The 21,339-nt window shown below is 39.8% G+C and overlaps 1 protein-coding gene across 16 annotated transcripts in view; it reads right to left on the reverse strand.

The window, feature by feature from the left end:
* Window positions 1-21,339, reverse strand: part of Ptk2 (protein tyrosine kinase 2) — a 203,730-nt gene that overhangs the window by 145,460 nt on the left and 36,931 nt on the right. For 10 of the 16 annotated variants that reach the window (XM_029548052.1, XM_029548062.1, XM_029548061.1 and 7 more), the window contains exons 3-4: window positions 9,624-9,692; window positions 7,300-7,611 (exon numbers count right to left, since the gene is read on the reverse strand). The exons of 3 other annotated variants lie outside the window; for them this stretch is intronic. In XM_029548052.1, coding sequence (XP_029403912.1) covers window positions 7,300-7,399 — 100 coding nt within the window. In that variant the 5' untranslated portion in view covers window positions 7,400-7,611; window positions 9,624-9,692. The remainder of the gene's footprint in view (window positions 1-7,299; window positions 7,612-9,623; window positions 9,693-21,339) is intronic. 3 more of the 16 variants (XM_021216196.2, XM_029548051.1, XM_029548060.1) reach the window with 2 other exon arrangements.

A 21,339-nucleotide genomic window follows, 5' to 3' on the forward strand; every position in this document is an offset into this window, starting at 1 on the left:
GAAGAGAAGAGAAGAGAAGAGAAGAGAAGAGAAGAGAAGAGAAGAGAAGAGAAGAGAAGAGAAGAGAAGAGAAGAGAAGAGAAGAGAAGAGAAGAGAAAAGAAGAAAAGAAAAGAAAAGAAAAGAAAAGAAAAGAAAAGAAAAGAAAAGAAAAGAAAAGAAAAGAAAAGAAAGAGAAGAGAAGAGAAGAGAAGAGAAGAGAAGAGAAGAGAAGAGAAGAGAAGAGAAAAGAAAAGAAAAGAAGAAAAGAAAAGAAAAGAAAAGAAAAGAAAAGAAAAGAAAAGAAAAGAAAAGAAAAGAAAAGAGTGACCATTAATACCAAGAGTGACCAAGTAACACAGTCAACAATAGGTTGTCTTCAAATCTCCCCAATCAACACCATTAATCCAAAACTCTTCAAATCAGCTTCTAGCAGATGTTTCTGAGCAAACGCAGAAAACAGTTATTCTTTACCAAAATATCACAAGGCCATTCTTGTGATTAACCACTTGCTAACATCTTTTCCCTCTGAAACCTCTTGAGGTAAGCCCCTACAGGCCACATCACCCTCAGAACCACTGTTTTCTTTGTTCCTACTAGGATGGCCCAGTAAGTACTGTTTAGTTCAACCACCTTTCTAGTCCAAAGCCCCAATATTCTTTTTAATCCAAAGTCTTCCATATTCCTCCAGACAACATGATCGGGTCTGTCACAGTAATACCTTATTTCTGGTACCAACTTTATCCTTAGTCACTGTTCTACTGTTGTGGAAAGACACCATGATTAAGTCTCTTAAGAGAAAGCACTAAATTAGAGGCTTGCTTAGTTTCAGAGAGTTAGCCTGTTATCATCATGGCAGAAAGCATGGTGACACATAGGCAGGCAAGGTGCTAGAAAAGCAACTGAGAGTTTTACATCCTGATCCATAGACAGCAGGCAGACAGAAAAAGACATTGGGCCTGGCATGGACTACTCAACTTCAAAGCACTCCTGCAACAATGGCACACATACTCCAACAAGGCCACATCTCCTAATCCTTCCCAACTGTCCACTAATTGGAAACTTAGCATTCAAATATATGGGGAGGTGAGAGTAGAGAGTGCAGTCTTATTCAACCCTCACAGTTGGCTTAACATTAAAAACTTAATATATCAGACTGTGATATACATAAGCCTAGTACCTGCATGACTTGAGTTCAATTTCTACCATTCATATTTAATTTAATAATTAGCACCACAATAGATCACATTTTTTTAATTCAAGTGATCAATAGAGGTAGAAAAATATTTGACAAAATTTAACATCTTTCTCACTATAAATAAAAAAGCCTCATGAAACAAAGAACTAAAAGGAATTTTTTCAAATAATAATAATTAAAAATACAAAGCTAGAGCTAACACATTAACCCTGAATACTTCCTGAATCAAAACAAAGATATTTCCTCCCACTACTTCCCCACAGGCAAAACAAATACTGATAATGAGCCAGGGGAAAAGAATGAGATGAAGACATGCTAATGACCACGGCAATATTATGGTGAGGGGCTGCTGCTATGTTCACAACAAAAAAGAAGAGGGAGGGCACAACACAGTCTTCCTGTTAAGACATCAGAAGCAACATCTATCTGCTTACTACACTGGAAAAAGACACAGCCATGTTTCCTACAGGAAAACTACTCCTCTAATTCAACCATTTTTAAGCAAAAATAGATTAGAACTGATCTGCAACTTAGATTATTTCATCCCATGCCAGACAAGAGAGAAAATCAGAGAAAAACAAGTCGGAAGGTCACTCTCTTCCAAGCACACTGCCATCCCACTGCTCTCTGTCAAGCCTTCTGTTGGGGGTTCCTTCCTCCACCTTCTAGGATAAGCCTCTCAGGTGGGCCTATGTGACAAACTACTTTACACTGTCACCAGGATGTAACACTTACCACCTTCTATCAATTCAGGGAGCAGAAATCTGTGCCTTTTACTCCTTAGTATCAGCCAAGAACTGACAAATACATTCAGCAAATACTAAATTCTCACTTAAAACTTGTAAAGTTAATTAATGACTTCAGAGAAAAACATTTACGAGTAGAAGCTATGGGCTGGCAAGATGGCTCAGCAGGTAAGAGCACTGACTGCTCTTCCAGGTTCTGAGCTCAAATCCCAGCAACCACATGGTGGCTCACAACCACCCATATTGAGATCTGATGCCTTCTTCTGGTGTGTCTTAAGTCAGCTACAGTGTACTTAAGTATAATAAATACATCTTTGGACTGAAGCAAGCAAGGAATGAACTAGTGGAGTTGACCGCAGCAAGGCGCAGCGAAGAGGTCCTAAAAAAAGTCAATCCCCAACAACCACATGAAGGCTCACAACCATCTGTACAGCTACAGTGTACAAATAAATGAATGAATGAATCTTTAAAAAAAAAAAAAAAAAGAGTAGAATCTATGATTCTTAACATGCAAACATCAGGCAAAGTGAACAACAATTCCATTATGATATCATATTTCCATTTCAGCATGCAGAGAGAACATTCACACTTGGGTCAGATTCCCCACTGTAGAACCTGACTCTGCTTTCTGAGAACTAAGGAACTAATGCTAAGTTATTTAGCTTCAGTGCTTCAACACTGCATATGCAAAACTGAGATACTGATGTACTCTATCTCGGAGGCCTTTGTGAGAAATGAATGAAGCTGGGGGGTGGAGAGATGGCTCAGTGGTTAAGAGCAGTGACTTCCAGCAGTCCTGAGTTCAATTCCCAGCAACCACATGGTGGCTTACAACCATCTGTAATGGAATCTGATGCCCTCTTNTGGTGTCTCTGAAGACAGCTACAGTGTACTCATAAATAAATAAATAAATAAATAAATAAATAAATAAATAAATAAATAAAGCTTTAAAAAAAATGAATGAAGCCATATACATGTGCAAAAAAAACCTCAGCTCACATGTGACATTTTGTATCTGTGGAATGAACTTTTACAATTTTAAAATTGAATTTTAACAATTACAAGATGCACAGAACTTACTTTCTCTTTCTCTCTTTCTCTTCTCCCTTCCTCCCCTCCCTCTCTCTCAAAAACACACACACCAAAAAAAAAACAAAAACAAAAACAAAAACAAAACCTTGCTACCCTTTAGGCTGCAGAGATGGATAGCTCAGTGATTAAGAACACTGCCTACTCTTGCACTTCCTATTCTTCCAGAGGACAAGGGTTCAATTCCCAGCACCCACATGGAGCTGCCTGTATCTCTAATTTCAGGAGATTTAAGATCCCATAGCCTCTATGGGCACCAGGCACACATGTGCTACAGATATACATGCAGACAAAACATTCACACACATAAATAAAGAAGGAGGGGGAATTCTAACAATTGGGGTAAAGCAGGAAAAAAAATAGGAACTATTATTTAGTGAAAGTCAATTAAGTCTCAAAGAACTGATAATAGCTGAAGACCAAAGCTACACCACATACCTCTATCAGCTATAGGCCAACTACTAAGCTAAATTCTACACATGCTTTTATTTTCAAGAACACACACACACACACACACACACGCACGCACGCACGCACGCTCGCTCACTCACTCACTCACTGACTCACTGACTCACTCACTGAGATTAGAATAGTCAATTTGGCCAGGCAATGGTAGCACATGCCTTTAACCCCAGCACTTGGGAGACAGAGGCAGGCGAATTTCTGAGTTCGAGGCCAGCCTGGTCTACAGAGTGAGTTCCAGGATAGAGAAACCTTGTCTCGAAAAACTAAAAGAGAAAAAGGGGGAAGGGGGGGGGGGGGAAGAGAGACTGGTCCAGAAAGCAATGATGGAAGCAGGGTACATGTAAGGTGATGGAGACAGAGTCTGCTAAAGGTGTGTGAGTTTGAAGGAAATCATGTTTCTGAGAGAGACAACAATGCCTTACTTAATGTTACCATACTTGCAGTGCACATCTTAGAATAGTCAATTTGATAAGTCTAAAACTAGGTTTAATCACATGCAACATAAAATAAGCAAAAGAATGTAGCTCCAAAAAGAGCCTTTAAAATAACATTTATTCTATACAGAATGCATTAACAAATATCCACTTGTGCCAACTATTTACTAGGCAGAAAAAATTCTGACATCTCAGATGATGTTAAAATTTAGTAAGAAAGAAACCTGACAAGTAAACTCTCAAATGACATGTCACAGTACATGCAGTGTCAGGGCAGAAGTGTAGGTCCTGGTGGGAACCCTGGAAAGAATCTAGCTAGGTTGAGAAATGAGAGCTCATTTAAAGGAGTAGTCTAATTGTAAATAGGACTGGGGGAGCAGTGAATATAAAATACAGCTCCAAAGGGGGCATCAGCATGTGCAGAAGGTCTTCGAGAGAGATTGCAATATGCAAGGCACCAAAAAACTAAAGTGACTACACTGCTAATGAGCAAGACAATAGCTCAAGGCTGAAGAAGGCAAGAGAAACAGGATGAAGTAAGACCTGTGGGGCATAGTAAAAATGTGGGATGTTATCCAAATCTAATAAGTCACTGACCAGCTTTAAACAGGAAAATATCAGATTTTTGTTTTCACAAAACCTGAAGGATGAACAAACGGGTATGAACATAGTGAGACCATACATTAACAGAGAGGTAAACCAATTAGCTCAAAATATACCCTGGATATATATAATAATCAGAATAAAATGTCAGGTATACATGGAAAGGAAGTCCAAGAGGCATCCTGGATCTAGAGCATGAATAAGTGTGCACTAAGACAGGAAGGACTTGGGACAGCAACTAAGAGTCCCATCTCTGAAAGGTAACTGATATTTATGCATACTACGACCATATACACCAAGAAGCAGTTAACACTCCAGTGTAAGGGAGAAGGAAAGAGGACATATGGACAAATAGATGAACAGATACAATTTTAAATTCTTAAGCAGAGTGTGACTTCAACCAGAGAAGTCAGAAGTACATAAAATCTCTATTTCTAGAAAAAATTTAAAGAAACCAGAAAACATACTTTTTCCTAACAACCAAACCTCTGGCACCCACTATGGTAATGGCCAGTCTCCCCCAACCCCACCTGCCACAGTGATAGAACAATGTACAACTGATAATCAGAAAACCCCACAAACAGGTTTTCCCCACCCAACACTTTGTAACCTAATGTTCTGAGAACATTTACACTTATTATTCTTAATTAATACATGTTTTATGCTTAGGAAATCACACTGTAAATACATATCTCTCTTAAATATTTAAAGCATAATCTTCTTGGATGATTCTTCAAACTAAACAATACACTAAACTATCAAAGAACAAACCCTTGAATGTTAAGGGTACCTTAAAGATCCACTTCAAAGTATACAAATATAGGTCTGTTCTACTATTTTTAGCCTGTCCTGGTAAGAATCTTTTGTCTTCTTAAAACTGGGACACGGCTATGTGTTTTGAGGTTAATGTGACTGGTTGAATGAAATGCATGGTTTAGAATGTCCATTTGCAAGCAGAGAGTTTTATATTCTTTGGATCTGATCTTTTAAATTTATCTACACACTGTAACTGTTATACTTGAAATAACTTAAGTCAGCTAATTCCTTCTTTGATCATGAAGACAATAGTAACAAGCATGGGGCCAAGTCTCCTGCCTTCTAGTCCCAAAGCAAAACAGTAAAATGGGCAGTCAGAGAGGAAGTTTATGAAGGCAGCTGCACTGGATAATCACTGCAAAAGCATAAGCTCAGCTGAGAGGCAAGGTAACAAGCTCCTCTACCTGAACCACCACAGTCAAACTATCTACAGCAGAGAAGGCACTTGGCTCTGCATGTAGGAATGGAGCCCACTGTGTCTCACTGTGTCCTTGATATGTCCCAATTCCCATCCTCTGCTTTGAGAGCTTTGCTCCCTCAATCTATCATCTACAGAAAGGTACATTTTAATTTAAAATCAGCTATTTGTATTTTTCTAATAGACTGCAAACACTTAAAAAACAAATTGCTCTGATAAATTTCTTTGGTGAGTCAAAACACTACTATCTCTCTTTCGTCAAAAAGTTCTCATTTCTAGGACCACTTTGAGCAGGAAATCCAGTTGCTAACTATTCAATACTCCATTGGTCTAGGTCTGTAGCTGTTGGCTAGCCATGGTCTGTAAGGGAACCTGGAAGGCTTGTACTGCACCCATATACTATGGAGGTGGCATTCTGTATACAACCTACAAATTCTTCAGTAACCCTAAACTCTGCCTCAGTTATGTTCATTTACATTACATGGTCCTCATACCACAAAACTACAATTGTAAGAAGTCAATGTCTTTTAAATTTTGAGAGCTTCAATTTAACTTTACAGAATCTTTACTCTGAATAATGGGTGCTTCAAACAGTTTAAATGTTGCAAACTTTGGTGCAAAAGTTTAACACAAGTAGTCAAGACAAATCAACCAATGAAAACTAATCTTAAAACTGCTGTCTGATACTAACGCATCCTAGTCTAGAGATACTAGTATCTTTAACCTAAAAACTAAACTGAATAAGCCTCTAGTTCATTCATCAAAGCACAGCTCTTGACCAAGTACAGTCTCCTCCTTTTGAAAGCCTTCTGCAGTACATTAGCACAGTACCTAAATACATTTCACATAGTGATATGTTTTTGTAAAATCTTAAGTGTGTTAATGGCTTAAATATTTACCACTATGGTAAACAAAACTTCTAATCAAAGTTGTCTGTCTTGAATTAGGCATTAATTTTATAGCTTCTTTAACTTATTAACTATGCTTTCTAAATGTTGTATTGAATGCTAGATGAAAATGCCCTACTTCATATTTACATTTCTGCATCAATACAAACTCTCACACTAAAGTAGAAAAATTCTTTACGCACAATATTCTTGACCTGTGGTAATAAACACAAAATAACAGAGCTTCAAGTTAAGTACTCATTGCATATAGACAATAAAGGAAACCCACTTTAAAACAACTAAGACCACATTACCGTTTTCTCCTCTAGTCCTCCAGTTAAAACTAATCAGTTTGTTCTTTAAAAGTCTCTAGTCACAGAATAATGGAGTCTTGATAATAGATAAAAGGAAAAAGCAAAAATACATGACTTATGCACAGGACAAGTAATCTAAATCACTTAAGCACATTTCCATACAAACATTTCATTTTCTACTTGCAAAGTCACCTAACTGGTTTTATGCCCCAGCCGTAAGCCTATACCACATCTTTTTTTTCCTCAAATGTAATTGTAACTAACTTCTGAAAGAACTATTACCTAGCTTTTTCAGTACAAAAGCATGAACTGACATAAGCACAGACTGAAGAGATCTTTAAGTTGTTATACCTTTAGCCCAACACACTGGAAATGGACTACAGCCGCTTTTCTCCATACAGACGGCACCTGTAGGTCTCAGGGCCTCTTGGCCTGCCCGTTCCAACAACATACACCCAATCCTATCAAGATCAAGCCAGGAGTCCGCACACAAAGTCCCAGTTCATGGCTCCGACAGCATTTGCTTGGATCCAAAGCAAGACTAAGCTTCCCCTGTGCTCCTCTTTCAGAGCCTGAAGCACGGTTTGAGAGGTGCTCCTTCTGTAACAGTTTCCAGCAGCTCCACGGTGGCCTCTCAGTTACTGAATCTTCTGCTTCCGCAATCTGAAACACAGACCGTCCTGGCCAGATTAAGCCAATGAACAGAATAAAACCAGCTAGTCATGCGACCCCATGGGTCTGGGTTCCTAGATTCATTCAGGAAAAGGGAGAGGGGGAGGGAGAAAAGGGAGGAAAAAAGAAGTCCCAGAGCCAGCACCTTATGAATATGCTAATCTCGCCCTTCTGTTCACTTCATCTGGCTGACTTCTGTTTACAAAATGACAGTCGACTCTAAAATTGAGTAAGCTGCAAGCAAATCCAGTCTGACCCAGATCAACTGTCCATAGATGGCTCCTAAACAATTCCTGTCTTCAGAATCATGCCTTTGGCACTTTACCAGCCTTATTCTGGTCTTAGACTAAAAATAATTAACTTGATGAAATACATTTTGAAAAATGATCACAATCAAAGTAAAAACCAAATGTGGAGGGGATGACCTATATGAGCCCAAATACCACAGAGGTAAAATATTTTCCCTCACTGATACTTTTACAATATATACATACATAGATTACCTAGAAAACATAAACCAGAAGCCAATTTACTTTAAAATATGCTTAAAGGATAATGAGGGATACAAGATACAAGATTTTTTTTTCTAGCTTCAAGTATGATTTCTTTTTCTAGCCTCAAAAGATGAGTACTGTCTCACACTGAAGTAGGACACAAACAACTTTTTTAAAATGCAAAACTTACTTTTTCCATTCAAATTGAGAGTCAAGGTCATGCCAAAATCAGGCTATTTGAACACATTCTACATCAGCATCAGGACAGCAGGTAAGGAGTATCTGGTTAACACCTTGTCCTTCAAGCTTATGTAGTATATACTTAAACTCCACAGTTCTTGCTTGCTTGGTCAGTAGATGACTCTGCAGTCCCACAGTCCCATAAACAGCCAAATTCAAGCACTTCCCTTACTGTGTAAAGGGCCAAGGTTTTGTTTTGTTTGTTTGATTGTTTTATTAATTTATTAACGTCAGAAAACAGGAGCTGAACAAATACTTAGAACAAGAAACTAGTTTGTACTCAGCGATGCCCAGAACAGTTTCCTTCGGTCCCATCACCAAATGTGATGATACCTTTGACTCCAGGCTCCATTTAGACTCTTAACAGCTGCTAGAGCTCCAGCGGCCATTCCTGAGCCACCCTGAAAACACATTATTCCCAGGCAAGAACTATGGTCCTAGGCAACATTGAAAAGAAAGGGCTACAGAAAACATTTCAAGCAGGCTGGAAGAACAGAAGCTAGCAAACGAGCCAGCAGATCCAAAAGGCTACCCTGGGCAGTACTCACTAAAGAGGAGGAAGGGTCGGTCACACAGGACTATTGCCATCCAGTAAGAAGTAAGCACACCAAGCAAGACCATTTGTCTTCTTACCACAGGAGCATAGTCATCACCAAGAGGTACACAAGTCATCCAAGTCAAGGGTGAGACTACTGAAAACTTACGACTCTCAGAAACCACCACCAGCTACTCCTACTGCCAAACTACACTCCACACCCACTGCACTAACTATTCAAGGCACCCTCTGAGCTAGAGCAGCATGACCGCTAGGCCTCCACCATGAGGGGCACAGACACCGGAGGAAAGGCCCTGCTAGAAGGGAGGACCACATGCTCAGCTAGATTTAGGGACTCTGAGTCACCAATCAATCCAAAACCATTTGAGCCTAACTTGATAAGAGCCTCAGGACTCCCAGAACAAAATAAAGAGTGGTCCAGGCAAGGGATGAGGAGGATGGAGCTAAGGCACTGGCAGGAACAGTGGAGAAGACAAGTACAACCTGAGAAAAGGGAATAATAGGAAGAAAGGACAGGATGGACCCAGTTTCTGATTTTAATCCACCGATGGGATTCTCTCTACAACCTCTCACTAATTTAGTTTATTCACTGTCCAAATATTTCCACCTTTTAATGTTAAAGTTTTTAAGGGGTGGAAAAGCCAACTATGAAAGATGTCTACTTTCTACAGTTACTCAGAAAGCAAATGACTAAAGGTATGCCTAGTACTCACAGTAACTGAAGCAGTAACAAAAACCTGAGAACCCATTGGTCCGCTGAGGATCACAGGGTCAGATGACAGCTGGAAAGAGGGGGAGAAGAGGTACATTACCGGCAATCAAAAGGATTACAATAACTTTTTCTAAAAATTACAGTTATAGTTAGACATAGTGCTGTAAACCTTTATTCCCAATACTGAAGAGGCAGAGGTAGGAGGATCTGTAAGTTCAAGACCAGCCTGATCTACATAGAGATCCTGTCTCAACAAACAACCTACAGTTATAATCAAAACAATACCCCTTAGTCTATGACACAATCCCAGAGAGGATTCTGATAATTCAGAGAGGTCAAGCATTTTAAAAGAAGAGATGTAGACCACAATGAAACCTAAAAGAAAACATTCAGAAGTCCTCTGTTCTCTATCTTGTGAAATATACAGGGCCAGCATTCATTAAAAATTCTGTGCTGGGCTGGTGAGGTGGCTCAGTAGGTAAGAGCACCCGACTGCTCTTCTGAAGGTCCAGAGTTCAAATCCCAGCAACCACATGGTGGCTCACAACCATCTGTAACAAGATCTGATGCCCTCTTCCTGAGTGTCTGAAGACAGCTACAGTGTACTTAAATATAATAAATAAATAAAAAAAAAAAATTCTGTGCTGTTCCAATTAATGTTTACTATTAGCATAAGAAATGCAACTCTAGTAAATTCTCCTTTACAAGTAAACACATTATATTAAAATTTACAAGAAAGAGACAATACCAAAATCCTTCATCCCTAGTCACTGCTGCCTTCTTGCTTCAAAGGGACCTGTCAGAAACCTTTATCAATACCTTCAGAACACAGCCAGTGTCTACACACTTCTCATTGACGACTGCCCACATTCTAATTCAAGCTCCTGCAGGACTACAGCTATAGCCTGCTTCCTCAGATTCTATCCTAAACCCAGCAGCTGCTGAAAGAGCAAGCATATCATTCATTCCCCTATTTGAACCTCGGTCAACACTTTCCCAAGATACACACCAAAATACTTAGCAGAGTATGCAAAGCCCTGTGTGATATGGCTTCTGCCTACACCTTCGTCTCACAACTATCTATCTGTTGGTTTCCATAGCACCAACCAGGGTACTGACTTTCCTGCTGCTCTCTGCACATTTCAGCACCTCTGTACTGCCTGCCCCTCCTCCACATGGAATGGCCTTGCCTCAGCTTTCACAGCCATGCCCTTTCCCTACTTAAATATCACCTACTCAATATGTCCCTGTCCTGAGCACTCTATCTGAAACCAGAGTCTACCTGCTTTCCTACTGCATTTCCCCACATGGTTTACTGATGCACAGTTTACTACTCAACTGCCCCCACTAAAAGCAAACTCTGATAGGAGGTAAAGGTGTATATTCTAGCATAATCTCCAGCATCTTACTATATATAGCAGCTACTACAGAGGTGTGGAAGCCATGTTCCACCGATCCTCCATTTGCAGCAAGGCAGTAAGAAGATGGTGAGGAATTTGTGTTTTTTCCTAGGTCACAGAAAAGGTATAGTATACAGTAATATGCCTTGATGGTAAGTCCTGTCTCCATCCTAGACTCCATGTTACCTCCAGATGCCACTATGGTGGCTCACAACCATCCATAATGAGATCTGACGCCCTCTTCTAGTGTGTCTGAAGACAGCTACAGTGTATTTACATATAACAATAAATAAGTCTTAAGAAAAATTACTAATTATCATTTCACTCGCTGTGTATCTTTGCTTCTACTAAAAAATAATTTTCTTAGAATTAGTCCATCAACAAAAATTATGGCCTGATAGGAATTAGGGTTCTATTAATGGAAATAAAGAATATAATACCATCTGAAAGCAAAGACAACAAACAAGCAGCTTCCTAGTACAACAAACTCCCAAAAGTGCTGGTAGGACCACTATTCACCTCCCTGCCAGCTTTGAGACAACTGCTGTATCTCTCTTCTGTCATGCTGCAGGAAGCTGAAGAAAGCACTAACTACCTATGAGACAAAGAAAGAATCATCATCAGCAGGAACCTCTGTTTCAGTGTTTGGAAAACAAGGACACTGCTAATACCCATCCTCTAACCAGCACTGACTGCATGTCAGCCAGCCACAACACTAATATGAGTACTTGCTATATGCTCAGAGCACTTTAAAAATGTCTGCGTACTTCATTTTCACTAACAACCCAAGAAGGCAGATAGCACCCTATTACCACTATCACAACCTCAGCTTCACAAATGAAGAAGTCAATGTACAGCAACGCCCAGGAATTGTGCCCCCAATCTGTGTTCTTTCCCAATTAGCAGCAATGCTTGTGGCAGTTTTCTCAACTAATACTTCTACAGCTACACAGATACTATTACAAACCCTGTGACACTAACAACTGAAGAGAGAAAATGGACAGATCACCTACTATTAAACTACTATTTAGCAGCCTAACAGGTATACTCAAAGGCACCTAGACCTCAGAAAGCAAAATACACAGAAGCCATCACCTATAGCATAGCCTACCCCAGAAACTTCAAGGGTTCCAGAGAAGAGGCCAGAAATAGGCTCTATACCCAGGGTTCATTTCACCTACAAAGGACAAGTGAATAGTGAAGCCTAAAGGGACAAGAAGGAAGAGAACAAACACAGGCTCCTTCTACCCTTTCAGAGTACTTGGCATCTAACATCGGCTAGTGTTGTTTCAAGTGTCCTGTTGTATGCTTCTTCTGTGTTTGTGCAAAGGCCCTAAGTAAGCACTAGAGACCACGAAACAACTAGGACAGAAGTTCATAGCTCACAAAAATAACAACTTGAATCAGAGTACTCAGAGTCCTGGAATATGAGAGACAGCGACACCCCCCACCCCCACAAGCTGGTACCCCAAGTGTGGGGCTTCATCCTCAGAGGAGATAAGAAATTGTTTCTTTAAATAGAACTGGAAGGTAGGGATTCAGAACTCTCACCCAAGGAGTTGTGACCATACATAAGAGTAAAATAGCATGGCTCCTCTCAGTCCTCTGGGGCAATGCATTTTAGTTAAGTAGAAGTGATTTGTTAAAATCCAGAAAAGGAAGCCAGGCAGTGGTGGCACACGCCTTTAATCCCAGCCCTCAGGAGGCAGAGGCAGGCAGATTTCTGAGTTCGAGGCCAGCCTGGTCTACAAAGTGAGTTCCAGGACAGCCAGGGCTATACAGAGAAACCCTGTCTCAAAAAAAAAAAAAAAAAAACAGAAAAGGGAAATACTAGAGCAACAGCTCTGCAGCTTTGTACAAGTGACTATAAGTTGAAAGCCTTGATTTCCTAAACTAAAAACCATTGATGTTGAAAATTGAAAACACAAAGGAGCTATTGTAGTAAGAGCCCATGAAAGGGGGGATAAAATCTCTGTCAATTATTTTTCAAGATAAACTACAATAATGTATTACTTGGACCCTCTCAGGAAGATCATAAAAAGAAAATTTTAAAATCTCTGCAAGACATATCTTGGCAGGTCTTGACAGGGCAGGCCAAATAAATCCTGGGGCCACTCAAGCAAGGGACTCCAAGCCCTCTGGTTGAGCTGCCCAAATTGGCAGGCCTTTGCTTCATGGTCTATCCACTGCCCTACCAAGGTCCTTCCCACTGAGTCTGACACCTAAATTTGGTTGGGCAGCAGGCACTACCCCCTTCTGCCCACACTTTAAAGCCTTTAAATCACAGACTCAACAGTTTAAAATTGCCATAAATTTTGAAGATTGCAAATCTTATTTAAATAGTCATTGGTTTAAATCTTAAAAAATTAATAATCATTGTTAATTAAGTAAGGTTTTGTTTGTTTTTTTAAGTTTTGTGCTTGTCCTTGGTCTGACATAAATGATCAGACTCTAAAAAGGGAAGAAGTTAGAGGAGGTTCACAAAAGCCCATGTTCTACTGAAGGCATATTTTGGAACAAGAAAGTAGTAGTGCCTTTCTAACATAGGAGGAAAACAGCAAGTTCAACAACATGTAACACCAAAACCCTTTGTAGTTCATGCAGGAGCACAATCCTGAAAGAATACACAGAAGGAAATTTATGAGGAAAAGGAAAAATATCAACTGTCTACTTCTTTAACTTAAGCCAGGGACACATGCATAAATCTTCCCTGATACAACAGGAAAGAAGTCAGGCAAAAATCGAATGCAGTATTTTGCACTGAAACATGATGTAACAGTGAGTTGTGAGTACTGTCTTTATTTTTTAAAAATTGGATTCTTGGCCAAGCATGGTGCTGCACACCTGTAATACCAGCAGTAAGGAAACTGAGGCAGGAGAATGTAGAGTTCAAGGTTAATCTGGCCACGGAGTCACAGTGAAACCAGCCTGAGAAATATAGTAAGACCCTGCCTTAATGATATTGATTAAAGTAAATAAATAAATAAAACCATGGAATCTTATTCATCATAAAATTTTTGTATATATTTTATTTTAAAAAATTGCTATTTAGCCTGACTACTGAGGTTTTATTTTGTTTTGTTTTTAGGTGTTTTGTTTTAATTTTTTGCCCTCTAAGGGAGTAAGATAACTGTAGACCCACCCTTCCCACACAAGACTGCTCCACATCCCTCTCCTGACTGGCCCCAAACCCAGGCAATTCCCAGCAACCACATGGTGGCTCCCAACCACTTGTAATGGGGTCTGATGCCCTCTTCTGGTGTGTTTGAAGACAGCTACAGTGTACTCATAGAAATTAAAAAATAAAAAATAAAAAATATATTTGAAAGCATTACTGTCCCATACAAATTAAACATTGTATAATAATGATACTCAGTTGCTAAGAGCCAAAAACCTCAGGACCTAAATATGTCAAAGTTTACATTCTTTGAAACAAGTACAATGCATTTTTAAACACTCGATCGATTCACATGTTCAGACTGCAAACAAGAAAAGCTGTGGAAGTTCCCTGACAAATAGCAGACACCATAAATTCACCTACTTTACCTTATCTGAGAGCACCTACTTGCCACAGTGGCTCAGATCTACCAGATACTGAACTTCAGTAGAACAGGACAGAAGGCTAAGAGAAAAGGTTCACCAATGATTGGCTAATTACAGAGGACACAAACACACTCTGCACTGACCACTTCTTTTTAGCAAGAGACTCATGTCTGTCAATTGTAATGAAAAAATAGATCTGGAATATATGAATCAAAGACAGAGGCAACAGCTAGCAATAGAACAGCATTTATCTAGAAAACAAGGGAAGTAAGAAATATCAAAGCCACCTGGAGAAGCCAGCAGGGAGCCCCTAGGCTGTGAGACTGGGGCTACTTTTACTTTAGTACTCATCTGCCAATTCCAGAAACAAGGAGGAAGGGTAAAAATCTGGGTTCCATACTACTAATTCCTGCCAAAGGACAAAAAAAATTAGACAAGGTTTTGGCAGGCCTAATCCGAAAGGAAAATGCAATGTTTCCCGTCAAATATTACTCAGCAACAAAAGGAATAAAGAATTGGCAAGTGCTACATCATGAATGAATCCTACCAGTAATGCAAAAGACCATGTACTGTGCGAGTCCTTTCCTATGAACCATCCTACACAAACACAGGTGACAGACAAAGTGAATTAGCAATTTTCTTGTCTGGGCTAAGAATTATGGACAGTGACTACAGAGTTGGAATTTCTTTGGGGTAGAGGGCAGTACAAAGGTGGTGACTACATCATTTAAAAACTTAAATTCTTTTGTGATTATATTTAAATTTAAAGGACCTAAATTCAAAACTGGTGTTGAAATGACAACATAAACCCCATTTGTCTCCATTTAAGGACCAAACCTGATTTTAAAAGGTCATAGGCATCCACTCCAGGAACAGACCATAAGTCCCAGAGCTGTCATAAGGCATCATCTCCAGGAAAAGAACAAGATTTTAAAACTCCTACCCACAGAACAGCCTGGGGATAACCACGAGAATGGGAAAATACCTTATCCCAGGATGGGTCATCTATGCTGGACAGTCCTATCTTATCCTACGGTTAAACGTTCATGACAAAGAAGTGCAGACCACTGACCACTTGTGACCCCCCCCCTAGAACCCACCAATGAAATTTTAGATTACCTAATCCCTCTAGAGAGTTCCCCCAGTTCCCTATAAGAAAGCCTGCACGCCTTTGTCTGCGGTCACCATTTTAAAATATAGCTGACCCCACATGCTGGTTATTTCTACAGAATAAACTCTCTTTGTCTTTGCATATTATCTGAGTCTGGGGTCTTCCTTCAATGATTTTCAGACCCTTGCAGTATGAAGTCCTGTGTCTAAAATCCAGCACTAACAAAAAAGAGAAACAAAAAAACTAGGGCTGGAGAAATTGTTTAATTGTAAACTGAAGCAGCATTAATACCGACAACCTGATTGAGATCCCTCGAATCTATATAACAAGTGGACTGTAGGAAAAGTGTCTCAACACACCCAAACAGAGAGAAGGGAAGCCAACACAGGAACATTCCAGAAGCCTGAAGTCCAGAGAAGCAAATAACAAGAGACCTTGTCTCAAACAAGGTAGAAAACAAGGCCTGACACCCGAGGCTGTCTGTTCTCTGGCCTCCACATTTAAGCTGTGGTACATACTCCCATACATGCCTAAAACTTAATTTAAAAAAAAAAAAAAAAAAAAAGGCTTCTAAAAAAAGCAGCAGTATACTTCTAGTTTTAAAAGACTGAAAAAAAAAAAGTTAGCAAATAGAAGAGGATATATTAAAAGTAGCAGGGCTGGGAGACTGCTCAGCAGATAAGAGCACTACTATTCTCAAAGACTCAAGTTCAGATCCTGGTACCTAAATCCCATGACTTACAAGTGCCTATAATGCCAGCTTCAGGGTGAACTGTCCCTCCAGCCTCTAGGTTCCTGTATTCATACTGCCACATACATTCACATGTAGACAGACAGACAGACAGACAGACAGACAGACACACACACACACACACACACACACACTCTAAAAAATAAAATAAACTTGTTATATTGAAATAAAGTTCTATTTAACTAAGAAAAAGATATAAATACAATTCTAAAAGAAACTACAAGCACTACAGAAATTACCAGTCTAAGAATGTTTTGTTATAATCTTCTTTAAAATACAAGAAAATATAGTCAAGCATAGCAGGTAACATGTCATTAAACTCATCAAGGAGGTAGCCCGACCTCCTATGATGATTAGTTTTAAAATACCAGGATTTATCTGAAGTATATTCTGTCAAGTCTCTGCTACAATGCTGGTACAGTTCTGCTCTGCATAAAGCTTATTTCTAGTTTCTACATGTAAACTTCACTTCTAAAAACAGTCTTTTCTCATTACCACCACCACCCCTTCTCTAAAAAGACAATTTTTTTTTCCTACTGGCTTTGATAATTACCTATATTATCACCTTCAAACCAAGTACTGATAAGAAGATCTTCCTTAGGCAAAAATCTGCTTTTGCTTAAGAATGATCTCTACAAAAGCTATACTTAATTTGGTCCAGCTTTTTTAATTAAAATTTTTTTCATGTAATATATTTTGACCTGTAATATATTTTTCATGTAATATATGTTTTTCACCTCCCCAACTCCTCTCATATCCATCCTATGGGTTGGAGCCTTAATGAATAAAATAGAGAAAAAGGACAAAGGCTGCTGAGCTGAATAAACTCCTACTGCCATAGCTGCCAAGATGTACCTGTGGCCATGTCTTCCCAACATGAGGGACAGTGCCCTCAAATCGTGGGGAAAAAAAAATATAGGGCTTTGGGGATGGTTTAGAACCATATATTTCCGGTTCATAGGACCTAGAGTCACAAGCCTCTGAAGGAACTCTGTTGTCTTTCTTATTCTTTCTTATAGAACTGCCTAAAATAGTGGACAAAATCATTTTTAAAAATTATTTTAAGACAATGAAAAATCACCCAAGGCAAGCCAAACCTTCAGAATTTCCTCTTGGAAATTCTCATAGAATCTGGCATGGGCCATGATTCTATATGTCCTTGCCTGGGCATCTTGCCCTGCCCTAACTTCAGGATGACAGGTTAAGCATCTGGTGGTGTAATGGGTATGTTCAGAGCACAAGCTGTTACAAATTCAAGGGAAACGTAGGAACAAATAGAACCTATCTAAATCTATTTTTTTTAATTTATTACATTTTATTTACTTATATGCATGCACACTTGCATGTATTAAAATCAGAACAACCTGCAGTTGTTGGTTATTTCCTTCCATCATGTGAGTCCCCAGGCACCGAACTCAAGTCATCAGGCTTGGTGTCAGGCACCTCTACTCAGTGAGCCATCTCCCTAGTCCCATATCTAAATCTAAATGCAAATCTGTGGTACACTGTGAAAAGATGCTGTGGTAGTTCATATTCTATCCTTATTTGTCTTCAATAGTTTTAAGGCAGGGTTCTAGCAAATCTTAGGGGTCAGACCTGTCCAGGGACTGAGACAGATCCTAGTAAATAAAGGACTGTTCACCCCAGAGTCTGTTTCAATTTCTTGTCATCTTAGTATCAATAATTCCAGCACAATTAACAAGATTTCTTATAAAGGATGCTCACACAGAGATAACACTGCTTTTATAAAGAGATGTTTCAAATATGAATGTTAAAATAGCAATAAACCATACTTATCTAAAGCCTGCATTAGTAACCCCTGTTACTGTGATAAAAACACTATGACCAAGGCAACTTATAGAAGGAAGTTTTATGGTTCAAGGAGGATAGTCTGTCATGGCAGAGATGCCAAAGATGTTGAGAGCTCACACCTTGAACTTGAAGAGAGAAAGCAAACTAGGAAACTAGGTATGTGGCTTTGAAACTTCACACCTCCTAATCACACCTCCTTCACACCTCCTAATCCTACACCTAATCCAGCACCAACACCTATGGACCAAGTATTAACTCACACACCTGAGCCTATGTAGGACATACTCATTCAAAACACAAGGCCACCTTCTAGTATGGCCTTACTCTTTTGCTAACTGTAAACCTAAATAATGTGATTATCGTACAAACAAGACTGTGCAATTCTGTTTACAGTAAAAACACCTTAATTTCCCACCAACCCTAGTGACCTGCAGTTTGAGTATAATCCTACCCAAGGCACCAGAGCACCCCAGCAACCAGGTGTGATCTCATTTCCTTTAAAAAAGAAAAAAAGTTCTTAGTCACCCTTTGATATGTAATTTCAAAGGTCACCAAAACCATGTCTGTGGCTACTGTGAAGCCAGAAGTGACTCTCCTGAGAAGACCACACCAAGGCTACTTACTGGGTGTCTTAGACTTCCCCTGAAATTCTTTCGAGTGATGAAGTCAAGACTCTCGTCTTCAAAGAGCTGTAAACTCCTCAGGCTGTTCCTGGCAGGATAGCTGAATCTTTAGATCCTAACAGGACATCTTGTTTGACATATGCCCTCAAGCAGAAGCAGAAAAAGAAAATTTGTTCCATGTACCAGCATGACCCTAAGAAAGACAGTCTCCTCTCTATGACAGGACTGCTAAAAATGCTAAAACTTTGATTCAATCATCAGAAAACATCATACAAACCCAAAATAAGGGAAAACCTAAAAACAACCTACACATCCTTCAAACTTATCAATGCCATAAAAAGACAATGCAGAGAAACTTATCCCAAGTGAAAAGACTAAGGAGGAATGATTAGACACTGCCTGAATTGGACCCAGTATGGAGGGAAGAACCTCTGTTAAGAGACATGAAAGGTCAGCTGCCACAATTCATACAGGCAAAGCAGGGAATAAATAGGGTAGAGTAGATTCCAAGATCAGCATATAAAAAGGGTGGCAACAGAGGAAGACTGGAAGCCCTGCCCAGTAGGTTTCCTTCTGTGTAATTTACAGTACAGAGGCAGAGGAATATCCAGTGGCTACCCTCCAGGCTCAAAACTCTGCCTATAATAATAATAGAGATCAGCATGTAGCATATGAGAATTTTTTTTTTCTCTGTATAGCCCTGACTGTCATGGAACTCACTCTGTAGACCAGGCTGGCCTCAAACTCAGAAATCCACCTGCCTCTGCTCACCCCCCCACACACACACACACCCAGTGCTGGGACTAAAGGCGTGCGCCACCACGCCCGGCTGAGAATTTTTTTTTATTATTTTTTTTTTTTTTTTAAAGATTTATTTATTTATTTATTTATTTTTAAAGATTTATTTATTTATTATATGTAAGTACACTGTAGCTGTCTTCAGACACTCCAGAAGAGGGCGTCAGATCTTGTTACGGATGGTTGTGAGCCACCATGTGGTTGCTGGGATTTGAACTCTGGACCTTCAGAAGAGCAGTCGGGTGCTCTTACCCACTGAGCGTTGTACATCGTGGTGCGGAGCCTAGTGCGCACCACGATGTACAACGTCCAACCTTCGGAAGAGCAGTCGGGTGCTCTTACTCACTGAGCCATCTCACCAGCCCCCTTTTTTTATTATTTAACAATTACTTCATTGGTGTTATAAAAACATCCTTGCTGCCAACAAATACTCTCTGAGGTAAAGTGCATTACTATTTTACTTCCTGAGTCTTCTCCAATAAATGAAAAAATGTTTTCAAGATTAAAAAAAAAAAAAAAAAAAAACAAAACCTTCCAGAATCAGGCATAATGGTATATGCCTTTAATTCCAGAGCTTGGGAGGTAGAAATCAGAGGATCTGTCGTGTTTTATAAAAAGACCAGGATATGTTTGATAGAGGTAGGAGGCAGGGCCCATGCTGAGGCATCCCTTACCCCTGAGGTACCAAGTATAGCACAGAATAGGGTTTATTTTGGGCATGGGAAGGGGAGTTGAGAAGGGAATGGAGACAGAGAAAGACAGACGGAGGGAGGGAGGAGGAAAAGGTCGGCCAGGAACATGTCAAGTGGGCATGGGGGGGGGGGTGAAAATGGGGTTAGGGAGAGGAAAAGGGCAGAGAGAGCAAGGAGGGGTTAAATAGCAAACCAAGCCTACCTGGCTATAGCCAGGTAACTGTTGGGCGGAGTCTAGAAGGAATCCCAACAGGATCTTTGTCAGTTTGAGGCTAGTCTGTTCTACCTTAGGGAATTTCAAGCTAGCCAGGACTACATTAAAAACCAAAAACAAAGGAGGCAGCTAACTGAAAGGGTTGTTGTTAAGGACCTTTGGACCTTGGAAAAGAATCTTAAGGGGGGGGGGGGGGCGCTGTCTATATTGTGCTGTGCTGAGGATAGGTCTAAGGGATAATATCATAACTGCTTAGCTGAGGTGGGAAGATGCCCACTGTGAGTAGCACAATTCCTAGGCAAAGAGTTGTTAACTCTGTAAAAGTGAGTTGGGCACTAGTATACACACATTAATTCAGTGCTCTCCAATGTAAGTAACCAACTGCTTCCAAGTTCTTGCCCAATGATGCACTGTAACCTGGAATTATAGGACAAAGAAACCCTTTCTGCCCTAAACTGCTTTTGTTGGCATATTTTATCACAGCAAAAGGGCATTAAAATAACACCAAGGAAAAGGCGCAGACTATAAAGCTTGATATTTAAACCAGGTGTTCACAGAGAGGATCCTGAAGGCAGAAAACCTGAAAGTTAGGTTGGTAACTGTTTCACAGTACTAGGATCAATCCCAGGGTTTCAAGCATGTTAGGCAAGCAATCTACAGTATGTTTTAAAGCATTTTATTTAAAATCTGTTGGGCTGGTGAGATGGCTCAGCGGGTAAGAGCACTCGACTGCTCTTCCAAAGGTCCTGAGTTCAAATCCCAGCAACCACATG

This window comes from Mus pahari, chromosome 17 (assembly GCF_900095145.1).
Source record: "Mus pahari chromosome 17, PAHARI_EIJ_v1.1, whole genome shotgun sequence".
Lineage (NCBI taxonomy): Eukaryota > Metazoa > Chordata > Mammalia > Rodentia > Muridae > Mus > Mus pahari.